General features: G+C 38.3%; 1 protein-coding gene across 3 annotated transcripts in view; it reads right to left on the bottom strand.

The window, feature by feature from the left end:
* The window catches only part of LOC126101067 (protein bric-a-brac 1-like), a 193,619-nt gene that overhangs the window by 149,765 nt on the left and 26,527 nt on the right, over positions 1 to 17,327 (bottom strand). For all 3 annotated transcript variants that reach the window (XM_049911739.1, XM_049911740.1, XM_049911741.1), the window contains exons 3-4: positions 14,298 to 14,594; positions 7,942 to 8,052 (exon numbers count right to left, since the gene is read on the bottom strand). In XM_049911739.1, the coding sequence (XP_049767696.1) occupies positions 7,942 to 8,052; positions 14,298 to 14,594 (408 nt within the window). The remainder of the gene's footprint in view (positions 1 to 7,941; positions 8,053 to 14,297; positions 14,595 to 17,327) is intronic.

Genomic DNA, 17,327 nt, shown 5'->3' with positions numbered 1-17,327 from the left:
AGATTACAGGATGACATCACTATGAAAAATCAATCCCTGGACCATATGGTGGGGGGTAAATTAAGATACTCCCAGCTCAACAGTGATCCTACGGACATTAACTCAAAAAATTAAGGACATACAATGTATACACAGTGAAACAAAGATCATGCACACTGAGACCACAACCCAATTCCTCACATACTAAAGTACAAACAGTTTCCAACAAAATTTCATCCTATGGATATTTTCAGTTGAAATGGATACCAAAGAAAGGCAATCTGGCAACACAGTAATCATAGGTAGAACCAGTATGAAGGGGCATTCAATAAGTAAGGCAACATATTTTTTCTCAGTCAATTTCAGTTGAAAAAATGCAGAATTTGTTATGTGGTATTGTGGAACACTCTCGCTTAAGCCCCTAGAGTTTCATTAGGTTCTGACAGGTACAGAGACATATGCAGACTTCAAACTTTTGTCTGTAATGGAGGTGCATTCCAAGCAGAGAGAAATCACTGAGCTGCTTTTGGTGGAAAACCAGAGCATTGTAGGTATTCTCAGGCACTAGCAGAAGGTCTATAGAGACCTGGCAGTGAAAAAATCCACAGTGAGTCATTGGGCGAGTCTTCTATAATTGAAAAAAAGGTCTTGTAAATGTCCAATCTCCCACACGCTGGCCGGGCACACACACAGCTGTGAGTCATCCTATGCTGTAACACACACACTTCCATTCGAGGTGATCGACGGAGCACAATCAAACACCACACTGCACAACTGGACATCCCTGTTGGTATTGATGACACACTCATTCAATAATAGGGGCTATTTAAAGATGTGCTCCCGCTGGGTCCCTTGTCCCTAACAGAAGACCATATAGAGCAACAAAGGACCAATGTGTGCAATTGCTTCAACATTATGAGGCTGATTGTGACAATTTTTTGTAGAACATTGTCAAAGGTGATGAAACATGGGTTCATCCCTTCAAACTGGATACAGCCTTCTGGGACAATGAAGGGGTTGTTATGTTGATGTCCTCCATCATGATGCAACCATCAACTCTAATGTTTACTGTGCTACCCTCAAGATATTGAAGAAATGATTTCAATATGTTCATCAACACAAAAATGCAAACTTACTTCTCCTTTTCATGACTACGCAAGGCCTCACCCAAGAGGAGCGCACAAAACTTCATTGGACTGTTCTTCATTCATCCTACAGCCCCAATCTCAAACCTTCTGACTTCCATCCATTTGGCCCAGAGGTCGGTACACCACAGCTCACGAGCCACATGCAGCTCTTAGTCACTCGAGTGTGGCTCTTCCACATAATGCCATGTGTGGGTGCGGATGTACAGTGCTACTGGAACTTAGAGACCCACATGCACAAGCTGGTCTTCAGCCTGAGTGAGTCTGTTTTGAAGAAATGACGGAAGTTGGAGGTGTGGCTGAAACTGCCACGCTCTCTGAACTCAGACCATGTGCACTTGCTGCCACCCACACAATTTTGCTGCATGTGACAATGTCTTCAAAAATGGGCGTGTGGTTGTGGGGGCTATGAGTAATTTTTAAGGTGCTGATGTTCATGCAAAATGAAGCAAAGGAAAGACTATCAGTTCCATTGAAGATTGTGGAACTGATACTCAAGAGTATGGAAAACAGCATATGATCGGGGAAGAGGAGAAGATAAAACTAGTGTTTGCTGTTTCTCCCTTATCAGGTGTACATATTCATGTGAACAATCATGTTCAAAAATTAACCTTTTGGAGAGTTAACTGAGAAGTTGTCTTATTGATGAGAACTGGAACAGAGCCTAACTGACTTACGCAAACTTTCCAAGGAGATGTTATTGTTCATCTGTCAGTCATTTTTATTATTTTGTTTTATGAATAACTTGCAATTTAATTGCATCAATAAATATCATCGTTAGTAAGTATGATACCAAGTTATATTTAATGTACCTACAATTTAAATAAGGCTGGAAACTTCAGGTACAGTTTACTAAGTTAATTTTATGATGCACTGTGGAGTGAAGGAAGTTTTAGTGTGAAGTATTGAGAAAGGTATGTTGTACCTATAGAGAGGATGAACAAAAGAAGATAGACAAAACAAGCATGCAAGACACACTGGAAGGGATATTTGGAATGGGTTGACCTCTGCAAACATACCCTCAAGCAGACTGAAGATATATTTAGCAAGGGCCAATTTAGGAGTACCATAATTTAGTCAATAACAGTGTACCTACCTATTCAGTTTAAGTTACAAAAAAATTGGCTTTGAAAAGAAATTTAATTCAAGGTACTGTTTGATATTTGGCTCTCTTGACTAATGAGTTTGCCGACCACTTGTTTGGCTCAACGAAGGATGCACTAAGCGGAAAGCAGTACAGATAATGATTAGGAGGGTTCTGATGCAGCAAGATGTTGGCTCTGATGTCGACCAGTGAACTGGTACCACGCAGGCATACAAGCTCTCCCACTAAGATGGCATAATTTACTGTGTATCAGAATTGCATTGTTTAAATGTCATAGCAACCCTTGTTAGAGATCTACATTAACCGTAGCAATACCAGTATATTTTCCATAATGCCTACTACTGGAGGGGAGGGGGGGGGGGTAGGATATGCTTTGTGAGTACCACAAAAAATTAAAAAACAAACAGCAATCATTACGTGTTATTAAGTGTTGTTAAAATTTACTAATAAAAACTTTTTTAAAGTAGCTGGTGAAATATAAGTATATTTCTGAACCTGAAAATATCTTAGTAATATCAGCACGTGCTCTTCAATCTGCGAGGGGTATTTTATGACCACTAAAAAAAGTTTTGAAGGCCATCACATTGAACAGAGATTATTTTCAAAAATAAAGTTTTGTAGCTAAAAGAGCGGGGGAATAATATGATGTATTGGAATGCTGGATAAAGCCAATCTGCTGCTTTCAGAAAAAATTATGTTTCATTACTTGTTGAATGAACCTTGTATCTTCATTCAATACTATGTAGCTGTGCTGTCCAGATAAGAGTTTTTTGCACAGCAACTACAGCAAGTTTTATACAAAATGTTTCCAATGTTCTCTTTCAGCACAACATCCCTTCACAGTTTCTCCTTCATGATTTCTGGTTCATTGTCAGCATTGCTTCCCTTTACTTCAGTTATAACCCTTCCCCAAAGTAAGACAAAACAAACTCCACCCCTCTGCTTCTCTGTCTATCCAAGCTTCTTTTATCCTAGATAAAGCAACCTGCCACTAAGTGCATGCTTACTCCTCCTGAATATTTCTGACTTGTCTAACCAATAATTTTTATGAGCATAGTTAAGAAAAATTGTAGATGTAAGATATGTATCATGTAAGACACAGTGTATACTACAGTTTTATTGGGCACAACTAAATGAGAAAATAAAAAAATAATAAAAATTACACCTAGACCGAGAATCAAACTCTTATAGTCAAATATTCTAACACAAAAAACTACCCACTGCACCAACTAAGCAACACATGTACACAGTACCAAGAAAGATACTTGATGAACATGTGATTACATTGTCGCTATATTATCTTTCTTTGACGTTCATTTTCTACTGAACATAAGCACACAAAAAAATTTTGTTACATACATTTTTGTGTCGAGTATGCAAGGAATCGCACAATGCTGTCTGAACACACAACAGTTACAAAATGATAGATTTTTATGACTTAATCACAACATTGCACACCACAACAGAAAAAATTTAATTAACAAAACATGTTATCAAGTGGATCGATTGTGAATGAATACAGGACTTACAGTTATTTAATTTATAATCAAAGGGAAAATGTTTACCAAAATACATATGCCAAAAAGAGTGAAAATATTTAGTAAAGTACATTTACAAATGGTGTGTTGTTTAAAAGAAATCAGTTTTGGAAATGGAAACTCAAAATCCTTACGAGAAGATTATGGGCGGTATGAGATAGGAGGCATATCTGAGTGTACGAATGTAATACCAATTTGTACGTGTAACAAAAACCAGGTTGCTTAAATAGATTCTTGTTACTAAGGGTATCACAAATTGTTAGGAGGTAGTGGCCAAGGAATAAAGAGCATCACAGAAATTAACTGATTTACACTACAAATCACTCATATGACAAACTACTGAACAATGCCCAGCTTAAAGATTTTGTTGGGAAGATTCGAAGTTGGAGGAGACAGCTAATGCTCAACAATAATGATCATGAAACTTTTCACAGGGATAACCTTTATAACAAAAGAAGAGATAGTACAGAAAGTACACACTCTGTAAATACATGTTAATGCAAAGCAGTAGGGAGTTATAGGAATACAAATCAGTCTGAGATATAAAGATGATGATATCTGTAAGTACGAATGAGGCTGGTTAGGTACAACTACTGGTGATAAAGTTTGAATATTCTGATGGTTTATTTTAGGGAAATGGAAACTAAATTGGAATATGGGTTTAATATAAGCTAGTCAAAGGCAATAAGCCTTTGGTGGTTGTATGTACAGTAACTGATTTCAGACGAGTGGTTAATTTTTGTTGAGCTCACAGAGAAAGCCAAATTTGTCATAGGAGAAACTCACGTAGAGAAACCTTATGAAGCAGTTGACGCTTTGTCTACCACAGGAAGCTGGCAAGGATTTCAGTTAAAGACATTGAGCTGAAGAAGCTAATGAATATAGCAACCAATTATTTTGCTTATTATGGCGTGAGTGAGGACTCAAAGCAGAATCTACTCAACTACTTACAGCAATAAATACCACAGGAGAGTTTTAAGTTTGAAGGGATTTTATGAAAACTGATGTCCACTCCCGAGTTTGTTTTGTTTCTCATTATAAATTAATAGTGCTACTGTGGAAACAATGGAATGACAGAATTTGAAATGAGGGCTGAACCTTTGAGAATGTTAGTTACTGTCTCTAGTTAGCACAACATATTGTATACGCATTTTTGACGTAGGCAAAAGATAAATGTATGAGGCCTGTTAAAAAATTCTGGAACTTTGTCCACAACATTTTTTCTGCGCTTTACCTTTTACTTATTATGCATGGTCTCCTTCAAAATACTCTCTCCAGCAATTCATACACCACTCTCAATGTAATTTTCACTTCTGGCAGCAGTTTTGGTACGCCTCTTACTGGATCACGCGAAGTGTCATCTGCAAATTTTCTTTTATCTCGTTTAGCATTGCAAATATTTGTCCTTGCAATGGGGCTTTTAAGTTTGGAAATACAAAAGAAGTCCATAGGGGCCAGGTCTGTAAATTACGAATGATGAGGCAGCACAGTGATTTCATTTTCTGTTTTAATTGTTTGTGCTACAGTCACACACCAACAGGGTGCAGGTGTGTTACCTTGATGGAAGAGCCATGAATTGTCTCGCCACATTTCAGGTGTCACAATATGTCCTGATATACCATCAATTAACAGTTTGTCCCTGTGGCACGAATTCATGATGAACTAATCCTTCAAAGTCAATGAAAACTATCAGCGTGGCTTTGGCATTTGACCTGATCTGACTAGCTTTTTTCCTCTTTAAGAACCGTTCTATACCCATTGTGAAAATTGAACTTTGGTCTCAACTCATAACCGTGGACCCACACATCACCAGTTACAATTATCTTAAGGAACATCCCCTTCTGATTTGCATGATCCAAGAGCTCTTCACAGATTGTGAGGCAATGATGGTCTTCACTCATGACAAACCTGGCGGCAACATGATACATTCCAAGATACTGTGTCAGGATTTCATGAGACGATCCAACTGTAACATTATATTCTTCTGCCATTTCTCAGTCAGTCAGTCTTCGATTGATATGCACAATTTCGCTGACATTCCTGACATCAGCATCATCGGTAGTTGTAGAAGGGCATCCTGAACAAGGGTCATCTCTAACTTCCATGAAGCCATTTTTAAACTGTGTAAACCATCCATTACACTGAGTACACCTTCAGCACTCATCACTGTAGGCTTTCTGCATAATTTGGTGTGTCTCTGTGAAGGTTTTCTCAAGTTTCACATAAAATCTAATGCAGACGCATTTTTCCTCTAAACCTACCATCTCGAAAATCGCAAACTGTGCGACACAATGTTCTACACAATATAGCACTGAATAATAACTAACAGACAACAATGAAACTTCCGGCAGTTACACATTAAACACAGGCGTGTGCAGGGATGCCAAGCACATTTCGATGCAACACACCACTAGCGGGAAATTACCAATGTCCCAGAATTTTTTGAATGGACCTTGTATTAAATTTCCTCCTTCATCTAGACTGAAAATTATATTGTTTTTCTTTTAACATGTGATGGCATAGCTAATTAAGGTTGTGCCTTGCAGGAATACGAGTAAATCGAAACACTATTACTTGTAATTGTGATAATGTTCCAGATTAAAATTAAAATATTTTAAGAATTCCCTGTTACAGTAACACACATGGAAGGTCATGCAATGAACTCTTTAATGCAAAATGTCATTGTCACTGTAAAATATTTGAACTTGTAATGAAAGCTGTCACTTTCGTAGGTGCTATATAATGATGTGTAAGAGGAAGACTATGTAACAGATTGATTTTAGGGAGGTTCTGCCTTGAGCAAACACAATTTTTATCTTTTCTTTTATTTCCCAGATATGTTTTGCTGAAGTTTCAGCATCATCAGTGGGCCTTTATTCTCTTTCTTGTTACCAAATGCTGTGGTTTTCCTGGATTTGTATTTTTTTATTGCAGTTGTTTTCTTTCAGTCTTATTTTTCTGGTTTTTCCATTATCTTCAATGTGAAGATCTGCACTAAGTTACCCATATGGCAATTAACATCCATCATTACAGTGATGACCTATTAGCTGCCATACGATCATAAAAATAGAACCTGAGGTTCATGATTGGATTCCCCATTAAGTTTATTAAGTGCAGTTCTTCACAGTGGAATGGGAAACCGGAAAAAAATGAGAATCTTTGAAAGAATACAACTGCAATAAGAGAACACACAAATCCAGAGAAACCACAGTATTTGATAACAAGAAAGATAATAGGAGCCCGCTGATGATGTTGAAACTTCAGTAAGACATGTCTGTAAAATGAACAAAAAGTTAAAAATTGTATTTTGCTCAAGGCGGACCCTCTCTAAAAACAAATTTATTTGTAAGCAAACACAGACAACAGAGCTACAACCTCCAAAATCAAATCATATTTCACACTACCTTTAGTACAGATACAGTTAATGGAAGATACAAATGGGTTTGATACATTTTTATGCAATTTGTTCATAAATATTTTCTGTCCAATTCTCACATGGAGTATGAAGCATTGTCACGGTATTGCCACTAAGAATATGACAACAATGATCACTGAGCAGAGAGCGAAGTCTTTTTCTTGGTCACTGGCAGATGAGATTATATATACGTACTGAAATTAAACCTAACACAGCATCTCATGAAAAGAAGTACAATTAATTGCATCACATGCAGCCAGTTACACTTATTAATGACAAATTACAATGTAGGAGAGAAATGGACGTTATAGGCCTTTTTTAACAGAAGTATCGATCTAAGACTCATTTTGAGCAAACCTGAAATATATAACGGGAAATAGCTGTGTATATGCAAGAATATGTCCAATTGTAACTGTACACAAAACAACAATGTCTCAATACGTTGTCCTAGTCAAGTTGGGAACATTAAGTTGGTGAATAACTAAAAACAGCATATTAATAACTCTAGGCAATCCTACTCAACTATACTATAAAACCAAATTTCAAGCTCTGCTCTATAATTACCCGTCAGATGTTCCAATCAAATCTTATCAACATTAGCAAACACCAAGCAAAGTTTAAAATATTTGCTACTGTAGGAGTCTGAATTAAAAGCTGTTGTTTTCCAAGGCTGCTAACACATGACAACACTGTTCCAGGTGCTTTAATTAATATCCATCATTAAAGTGATGACCTATAAGCTGACATAGAATCTCGTACCTGAGGTTCATGATTGGCGTAATGATCATCTTGTCTCTCATCATCAACTTCTGTTTCTGCAAAGTTATCGTCTGTGTCTGGCTCTTGCTTTATGTCTTGTTTTATGTCCTTCTGTAAAGAAACAAACAAAAATACTTGACTATAACAATGAAGCAATCAGTAAGTGAACAACACATAAGCCACCCCTACCATAGGCTTCTGCCAAGAGAACTGGCAATATAATAGCTTACCTTTCTATGTTTACATGAACAGTGTATCACAGCTCGAAAAGAGGAATGGCTAATTTAGAGCTTGATTGAACTTTTTATGAATATACTTGCAATGTAATAACATAATGTATTTGGATTACTGACATCAATAAATCAACATTAATTGTTAACCTCAATTCTCTGCAGTAAAAATTTACATCAACACTGTTGACAGCATGTTCATGTCCTTGATTTAGCTCTGTCATGTTATTTTAACCTGATTTGTTGGTGAGGGTCTGTTTGTTTACAATATCTGTTAACAGCACATTTAATTGCTCTTTCTGAATTCTGAAAAATTTCTTCCTATTCTCTGATAAGACACATGCTTCTAAGGGTGGTCGATTCTCAACTGACTGTTCTTTTCCTTTATTGTTATTACACACACACACACACACACACACACACACACACACACACAAAACTATGCATGCCTATCCAAAAAACTGAGGTAATATCTCATCATGCAAGTTCGGTTTCAGACCAGGTAAATTTATTACAATCCTCAAACATAAAGACATTTTATTTTTACATACCAAGCGTGCAACATATCAGTTTCCTAGAAAATAAAGAATTGGTGATTTCATTCCATTTCGGATATGTTTCAGGATGCTAATTGGGACATTTGTCATGTAGTATCAGGCTTGTGCTCAGATCAGTTAGCTCCCAGGCATGTCGATGAGAAATCCACTTCTCGCGATATCTTTTATTCTTTGGCAGGAGAATGTAAGTTGTCTTGAAATTTGTGTAATATTATACAAAATATAATAAATTTTATTGTGAATGAGGAGATAACGGTTATCAGTGCTTGTGACTCTGAACTTTGGGAGACATGTTTGATCTTCAGTGAACATTACGATTGTGCGTGTTTTTCTTGGTTTTTCCTCCAAAATACGTTATCTGCTTTTAGGGAGTTTGAAAAGGAGAGAGTGAAAAAATATGTTATACAGTCATTGTGTGTGTGTGTGTGTGTGTGTGTGTGTGTGTGTGTGTTTGTGTTTTGATGAAGGCCTTGCTGGCCACAAGCTTATTTGTGACAGTATTTTTGTTGTGCTTACCTGCGCGGCTCACCATCTCCACTATAAAGCGAGTAGCAACTTTCCTTTTCATAATATTATTACATTCCATCCTGGACTTTCCACTGTCTGATGATTCTAATTTTTAGGGTTGTACTGAATCCACCTAGTCCGAAATGGATCCTGTCATGAGCTTTGACCCAGATGTTTTTGGAAAGTGAGTTGCAGTGACCTAAAATCTTTCACAAGAGTTACTTTCTAAGCGAGTCTGACCAGGCCGTCATAACTTATCAAAAGTTGTGGAGTCTGGTCTCTACCTTGCTTATGATATGACAGAATTAATTTATGAAGATTTGCACAGTGAATAGAAGATGGATGAACATTTCATTTCCAAAGTCAGGTCAACTTCTGTTTAGCTTTATTGCACAAAATGCATTTTTGACAACTGACTTAAGGCCCACCCTGTACATGGATGTTGTGTCGAATTACAGCAGTTCATAACTGGTGGTAAAATGTATCTAAATCAGGTCGTTTCGAGTACTTACAAGCAACACAAAAAATTTGCTTGTGTTCAGGGTCACCTGTCTGATACTAAATTAGTTTGTTAGTTACTTTTATGTTCCATGGTTCATTTTGCGCAATAAATCATCAAGATGTGGAATGAGTCATTTTACATTCATATTGCAAAATTAATTTCTATATCTATTTATACTCTAAGCATCACCATATAATTAATCACCCCCCCCCCCCCCCCCCCCAAAAAAAAAAAAAAAAACAAGACATACAGATTGAGTTAGCAATTCCTACCCACCACCTTTTACACATTACAAACATAGAAATTCTTCTACAGAATAGAAGGAGTTGTCAAGGAGAAACTTTTTCAATTTGTTTTCAAATTTTACCTTGCTGTATGTTAAACATTTTATATCACTGCAGATCTACCTGAATTTCATAATAATTTTCTGATGATCTTTGTACACCTAAATGTGTGTATAAAAATTTAATAGCTGCATAAACCAACAGAAGACCTTGAATTCTCATTTTTCATCTTGCACATTCATTTAATATTTAGAAATATGATAAAAGCCTGAATTTGCAACACTGCAATAATAATAGTGATCAAAAGACCATGGAAAATCTACTACAATATACTGTATAGGAGTCTTACATCAGTAAAAGCTAATACAAGACTGTTCAGGATAAGTCATCTGGCTTTCACAACTCATCAAAGATAACACTTACCAAATAACTGCCCAAACAGCACATTCTCCCATGTACAGCAGAGCTACCACTCTCATCTATCAGCTCTCATATCAGTAAGAGGTGCAGTACACCAATGCCTATCATGGACCTCATGAGGAGTTTAAAGCAAGGATAAGTGTGTGTGTGTGTGTGTGGGGGGGGGGGGGGGGGGGTTGAAATACACACAGTAATGTAAAACAGGTGAGAGGATATGGCGGCTAAGGAGGGGAAGAAATCCAGTGTGCACTCCGTGTGCATTCCGGGTGGAGTCATTCCTGATGTGGAAAGGGTCCTTCCGGATGCCATGAAGAGCACAGGGTGCAGCCAGCTGCAGGTGGTGGCACATGTCGGCACTAATGACGTGTGTCACTTTGAATCTGAGGAAATTCTCTCTGGATTCCAGTGGCTATCTGATTTGGTGAAGGCTGCCAGTCTTGCTTATGAGATGAAGGCAGAGCTCACCATCTGCAGCATCGTTGACAGAACCGACTGCGGACCTTAGGTGCAGAGCCGGGTGGAGGGTCTGAATCAGAGGCTCAGACGGTTTTGCGACCGTGTTGGCTGCAGATTCCTTGACTTTCGCCATAGGGTGGTGGGATTTCGGGTTCCGCTGAATAGGTCAGGAGTTCACTACACTCAGCTGGCGGCTACACGGGTAGCAGAGGCTGTGTGGCGTGGACTGGGCGGTTTTTTAGGTTAGAAGGCCTCGGGGAAGTATGGGGTGGGCTGCAATCTCAAAGGGTGCATGGCAAATACAGGACGTGCTTGGATCAAGGAACAGTCGGAATTGTAGTTGTAAATTATTGTAGTTGTGCTGGGGAAGTCCCTGAGCTTCAAGCGCTAATAGTAAGCACAGAAGCTGAAATTGTTATAGGTACAGAAAGCTGGCTAAAGCCTGAAATAAGTTCTGCAGAAATTTTTACGAAGTCTCAGACGGTGTTCAGGAAAGATAGATTAGGCAGAATTGGTGGTGGAGTGTTTGTGTCTGTCAGTAGTGGTTTATCTTGTAGTGAAGTCGAAGTAGATACTTCGTGCGAATTGGTATGGGTGGAGGTTATACTTAACAGGCGAACTAAGTTAATAATTGGCTCCTTCTACTGACCCCCAGACTCCGATGATGTAGTTGCTGAACAGTTCAGAGAAAATTTGAGTCTCGTAACAAATAAATATCCCACTCATACGGTTATAGTTGGTGGGGACTTCAACCTTCCCTCGATATGTTGGCAAAAATACTTGTTCAAAACCGGTGGTAAGCAGAAAACATCTTCCGAGATTGTCCTAAATGCTTTCTCCGAAAATTATTTCGAGCAGTTAGTCCATGAACCCACGCGAATTGTAAATGGTTGTGAAAACACACTCTACCTCTTAGCCACAAACAATCCAGAACTGATAGAGAGCATCATGACTGATACAGGAATTAGTGATCACAAGGTCGTTGTAGCTAGGCTCAAAACCATTTCTTCCAAATCCACCAGAAACAAACGCAAAATAATTTTATTTAAAAAAGCAGATAAAGTGTCACTAGAAGCCTTCCTAAGAGACAATCTCCATTCCTTCCGAACTGACAACGCAAATGTAGACAAGACGTGGCTCAAATTCAAAGATATAGTAGCAACAGCAATTGAGAGATTCATACCTCAAACTGGTAAGAGATGGAACTGATCCCCATGGTACACAAAACAGGTCCAAAACGCTGTTGCAGAGGCAACGGAAAAAGCATGCAAAGTTCAGAATAATGCGAAATCCCGAAGATTGGCTAAAATTTACAGACACGCGAAATTTGGCACGGACTTCAATGCGAGATGCCTTAATAGGTTCCACAACGAAACATTGTCTCGAAATTTGGAAGAAAATCCGAAGAAATTCTGGTCATATGTAAAGTACACAAGCGGCAAGATGCAGTCAATACCTTCACTGCGCAGTGCCGATGGTACTGTTACCGACGACTGTGCCGCTAAAGCGGAGTTATTGAACGCAGTTTTCCGAAATTCCTTCACCAGGGAAGACGAATGGAATATTCCAGAATTTGAAACACGAACAGCTGCTAGCATGAGTTTCTTAGAAGTAGATACCTTAGTGGTTGCAAAGCAACTCAATTCGCTCGATACGGGCAAGTCTTCAGGTCCAGATTGTATACCAATTAGGTTCCTTTCAGATTACACTGATACAATAGCTCCCTACTTAGCACTCATATACAACCGCTCGCTCACTGATAGATCTGTACCTACAGATTGGAAAATTGCGCAGGTTGCACCAGCGTTTAAGAAGGGAAGTAGGAGTAATCCATCTAACTACAGACCTATATCATTGACGTCGGTTTGCAGTAGGGTTTTGGAGCATATACTGTATTCAAACATTATGAATCACCTCGAAGGGAACGATCTATTGATACGTAATCATCATGGTTTCAGAAAACATCGTTCTTGTGCAATGCAGCTAGCTCTTTATTCGCACGAAGTAATTGCCGCTACCGACAGGGGATCTCAAGTTGATTCCGTATTTCTAGATTTCCGGAAAGCTTTTGACACTGTTCCTCACAAGCAACTTCTAATCAAGCTGCAGGCCTATGGGGTATCATCCCAGTTGTGCGACTGGATTCGTGATTTCCTGTCAGGAAGGTCGCAGTTCGTAGTAATAGACGGCAAATCATCGAGTAAAACTGAAGTGATATCAGGTGTTCCCCAGGGAAGCATCCTGGGACCTCTGCTGTTCCCGATCTATATAAATGACCTGGGTGACAATCTGAGCAGTTCTCTTAGGTTGTTCGCAGATGATGCTGCAATTTACTGTCTAGTAAGGTCATCTGAAGACCAGTATCAGTTGCAAAGCGATTTAGAAAAGATTGCTGTATGGTGTGGCAGGTGGCAGTTGACGCTAAATAATGAAAAGTGTGAGGTGATCCACATGAGTTCCAAAAGAAATCCGTTGGAATTCGATTACTCGATAAATAGTACAATTCTCAAGGCTGTCAATTCAACTAAGTACCTGGGTGTTAAAATTACGAACAACTTCCGTTGGAAAGACCACATAGATAATATTGTGGGGAAGGCGAGCCAAAGGTTGCGTTTCATTGGCAGGACACTTAGAAGATGCAACAAGTCCACTAAAGAGACAGCTTACACTACACTCTTTCGTCCTCTGTTAGAATATTGCTGCGCGGTGTGGGATCCTTACCAGGTGGGATTGACGGAGGACATCGAAAGGGTGCAAAAAAGGGCAGCTCGTTTTGTATTATCACGTAATAGGGGAGAGAGTGTGGCAGATATGATACACGAATTGGGACGGAAGTCATTACAGCAAAGACTTTTTTCGTTGCGGCGAGATCTATTTACGAAATTTCAGTCACCAACTTTCTCTTCTGAATGCAAAAGATTTTGTTGAGCCCAACCTACATAGGTAGGAATTATCATCAAAATAAAATAAGAGAAATCAGAGCTCGAACAGAAAGGTTTAGGTGTTCGTTTTTCCCGCGCGCTGTTCGGGAGTGGAATGGTAGAGAGATAGTATGATTGTGGTTCGATGAACCCTCTGTCAAGCACTTAAATGTGAATTGCAGAGTAGTCATGTAGATGTAGATGTGGATGAACACTGGCTGGGAAGTGAGTGATGTGATAATCTGCACAGTATCCAACTTGACATTTATATACAGATGTGGGTCAAAGTAAAACTTTCTAAAATCATCTGTTCAAAATATCCTCTCCACTTCATCTATCATGAAAATTCTCAACAGACTTATTGCATTGACTGCATGTTGCATATACTAATACAACTCAAACTGGCGAGAAATATGACTTGTGTCTCAAATGATGGAAACAAAATGCAATATCACAATGTTATCTGGCTTTCTACTCACCTTCTCACACACAGCAGCACCATTGCTACTCCTTTCTCTCTCTGTCAGCCCACTGTCTAGCACTGGACCAGTTCCTCCACTGTCATCCTCATCCGCCGACCTACGAGGCCTCTTTGCTGGTGGTGAGTCCCGGTCACTTGGTGTTGCAGTTGACACAGACCCAGAATCCTGGGGAGGATTGGAACGAGGCACAGCTGCTGCTGTTGAAGTTGACTGATCAGACCCACACAGCCCCCGTATCTGCAATGCTTCGGCTGCCTCCAATAGTGAATTCAATTCATCCTGACTCACATTCACCTGGGGAAAAATATTAAATATGTTGATTGCAGCTTACCTGAAGTTTAATGTTGGCCAAATATTATTACTAACAAAAAAGTTTTTGAAAAGTGATTTTTTTAACTTAAGGTATACCAGCTTTCATGTCCACAAATAGCAGTATCACTGCAAAAGCACTTGAGAATACAGAAAAATACCAACCTTCCAAAACAGAAGTGTGTGCCTTTCTACCAGAGAAAACAGTAACAGCCAAGCTACAACTAATGTGGAAAGCATTTACGTGGATCACCATACAACTGCAAATTACTTAGTCTGGACGGTTATGACAACACCTTGAGATAAAGTCTATGATCGGGCAAATAATACATATTCAGAAATTAAATGAGCTTTGGCATCCACAAATAAGAGCACTACCACAAATGTCACATAAAATCCACCACATGCTACCACCCTTCAGAGTCATAAATGGAAGGAAAAAAAGAGGCGTAACAATATAGAAGACCCTCTGTAATCATACAGGAAACTGGGAGTTTCAAGTAAAAACAGCAAGAAATTGAAGTTTTCTTGTGATATAACAGGCGAGATACTGAAGGAAGCTTACAGTTCAATGCCTCACTAAAGAAGGGAGTCAATCTCATGCAGAAGGAAGACAAAAATAATAAGGGGAAAGAAAAAAGTGGGAGGGGGTGGGAAGTAGCTGGTAAGGCAGTATAGGAGACCCACTAGCAGTACCCACAAAGAGCCTACTGATCAGAGGACCTAGTATTGGTATCAAATAGTGATATACAGCAGGAAATTGAATGCAGCGAAGAATAAGCGAGATGATGCTGGATCACACCAAAATCTATTTCGTCAAGTGACAGGAAGATTTGGATTTAACAGCCACTCAGTACCATTCGAGAAGAGGCACATGTTCAAGCTGAATTAATAACTGGATATAGGCTAAGTCCTTCTCATAGTCATGATTCTAGCATTTATCTTAATCGATTTAGGGTAATCGAAGGTGAATTAATAAGTTACAAATTGTTAACTTCTTACTGTACTTCAAGAGAGTTAAAAAAAAATAGCAGACACTGATCACATTACAGTAATACACAAATCTAATAATTAATAGTATAAAATTTTGCAGAACTTGAAGGCTGAAATGAAAAACAAAATTCACTCTTTTGTGAGTCAGTCTTGTTTTCAATATCAGCATCAGATAGTTTCTGGATGCTGACAGGTGATTCAAGTACTTTCAAAAAGGTGGCTACAGAACTTCATTCCAATAACTTCAAGTAATGCTATAATTTGAAAACAGATTAACTGAAACTGTACTACTGTAAATTCACAGATATTTTCCATGACAACAAATACTACAGTCTTGTGCATAAATTTCTTACCACCAAGTTGTGTCACATTTATGACATAATTATAATTGATTCAATTGTTTGAGATCAAGTCCTTATGAACTTCACAAATTATTTGGCTAAATGTGTGATGTCCAGAAAAGAGTGGTCTTTGGCACTTTCCATTTGTCAATGTATGGGATCATGTTTCACATTTTTCCACTCAAATCTTTGAGATGGAACAAAATGAGGCAATAAAAAAATTTTCTACAATGGCGGTTTTTAATATCTTCTCTTAATATAACATCTTCTATTGCAAAATCGTTGTATTCCAACGATTGAGCAACATTTTCCAAAGCAACTCCACTATCACCACAATGCAGCAACAGAAGCAGAGGCCAAAACTGCTCACAGTAGCAGCAGAAGTTACCTGTTTCATGATACTGCCTTAAGAGTGTACGTCCATCTGCTTGCTTTTTTCATGTACTATATCTTTTGCACGTTTCTCTCTTCAGTTATCCAGTTACTCTTGAAATTCTACTTTCAACACTTTCTCTTTCTAAAATACATCTTCTGATGCAACTACAGCTTTTTATTGTAAACTACTTTTCCGAAAGTTATTCGTTTTCCCACGACAAGTAAAAGAGTAAAGAAAAATTCATCTCTTGTATTCCCAGTTTTTCTGTATTTTATCATAATTCAATCTTTGCATTGTCTTGGTTGTTTCCCGATAATTTTCCACATGATATTTTCATCTTATCTAATTATATTTCAATGCTAGGTATTCACTTGACCAAAAGCTTCTGTTTTTACTACTTTCCTACAGTTACTAATTTTTGTGACATTTTCTGCTTCTAATACTCTAAACACCACCTAAGTGTTTCCATTTCCTCCCCACTTAGTCACTTCTCCAAAGATTTCTGGCAGATATTCCAACTTACTTTCTTTCTTTGGTTTCAGGCCATAACCATTAATTTAAAAAATTCATATTTAATGTTAATTACAGATTTCACTTTTTTTCCAGTAGAGATTTTCAGGCCTTGATAAAGACCATCACTTAGTCTGACATGCATTTAATTTTATTTCGTGAATATGATTTAATTTATATCAGATATCGAAGTCTCTAACCTGAAGTTGTGTTTACAAAAAAACAACAAGCAGTGGAAAAAAATAAAAACAATCAGTTCATTCTTGTGTTGTCCTGACAGAATCAGCCCACACAAAATATGCTTGTGAGGTGTTTCCATGTGATGGATGGTGCCTTTCGATACACATCAACAAAATGTCTAAATTTCAATTTTATGTGCCCCTGCAGGAACCTCAAACTAGTCTGGCTCAATATTTAGTGCAAGGACATTTACTGACCATTAAATTAAATCACAATGACTGTCATGATACACATGTAGTAAATGTATTGCAATGCACT

This window comes from Schistocerca cancellata, chromosome 9 (assembly GCF_023864275.1).
Source record: "Schistocerca cancellata isolate TAMUIC-IGC-003103 chromosome 9, iqSchCanc2.1, whole genome shotgun sequence".
NCBI lineage: Eukaryota > Metazoa > Arthropoda > Insecta > Orthoptera > Acrididae > Schistocerca > Schistocerca cancellata.
Note: the sequence above shows the minus strand (reverse complement) of the source record. Positions and strands in the feature narration are given on the sequence as shown.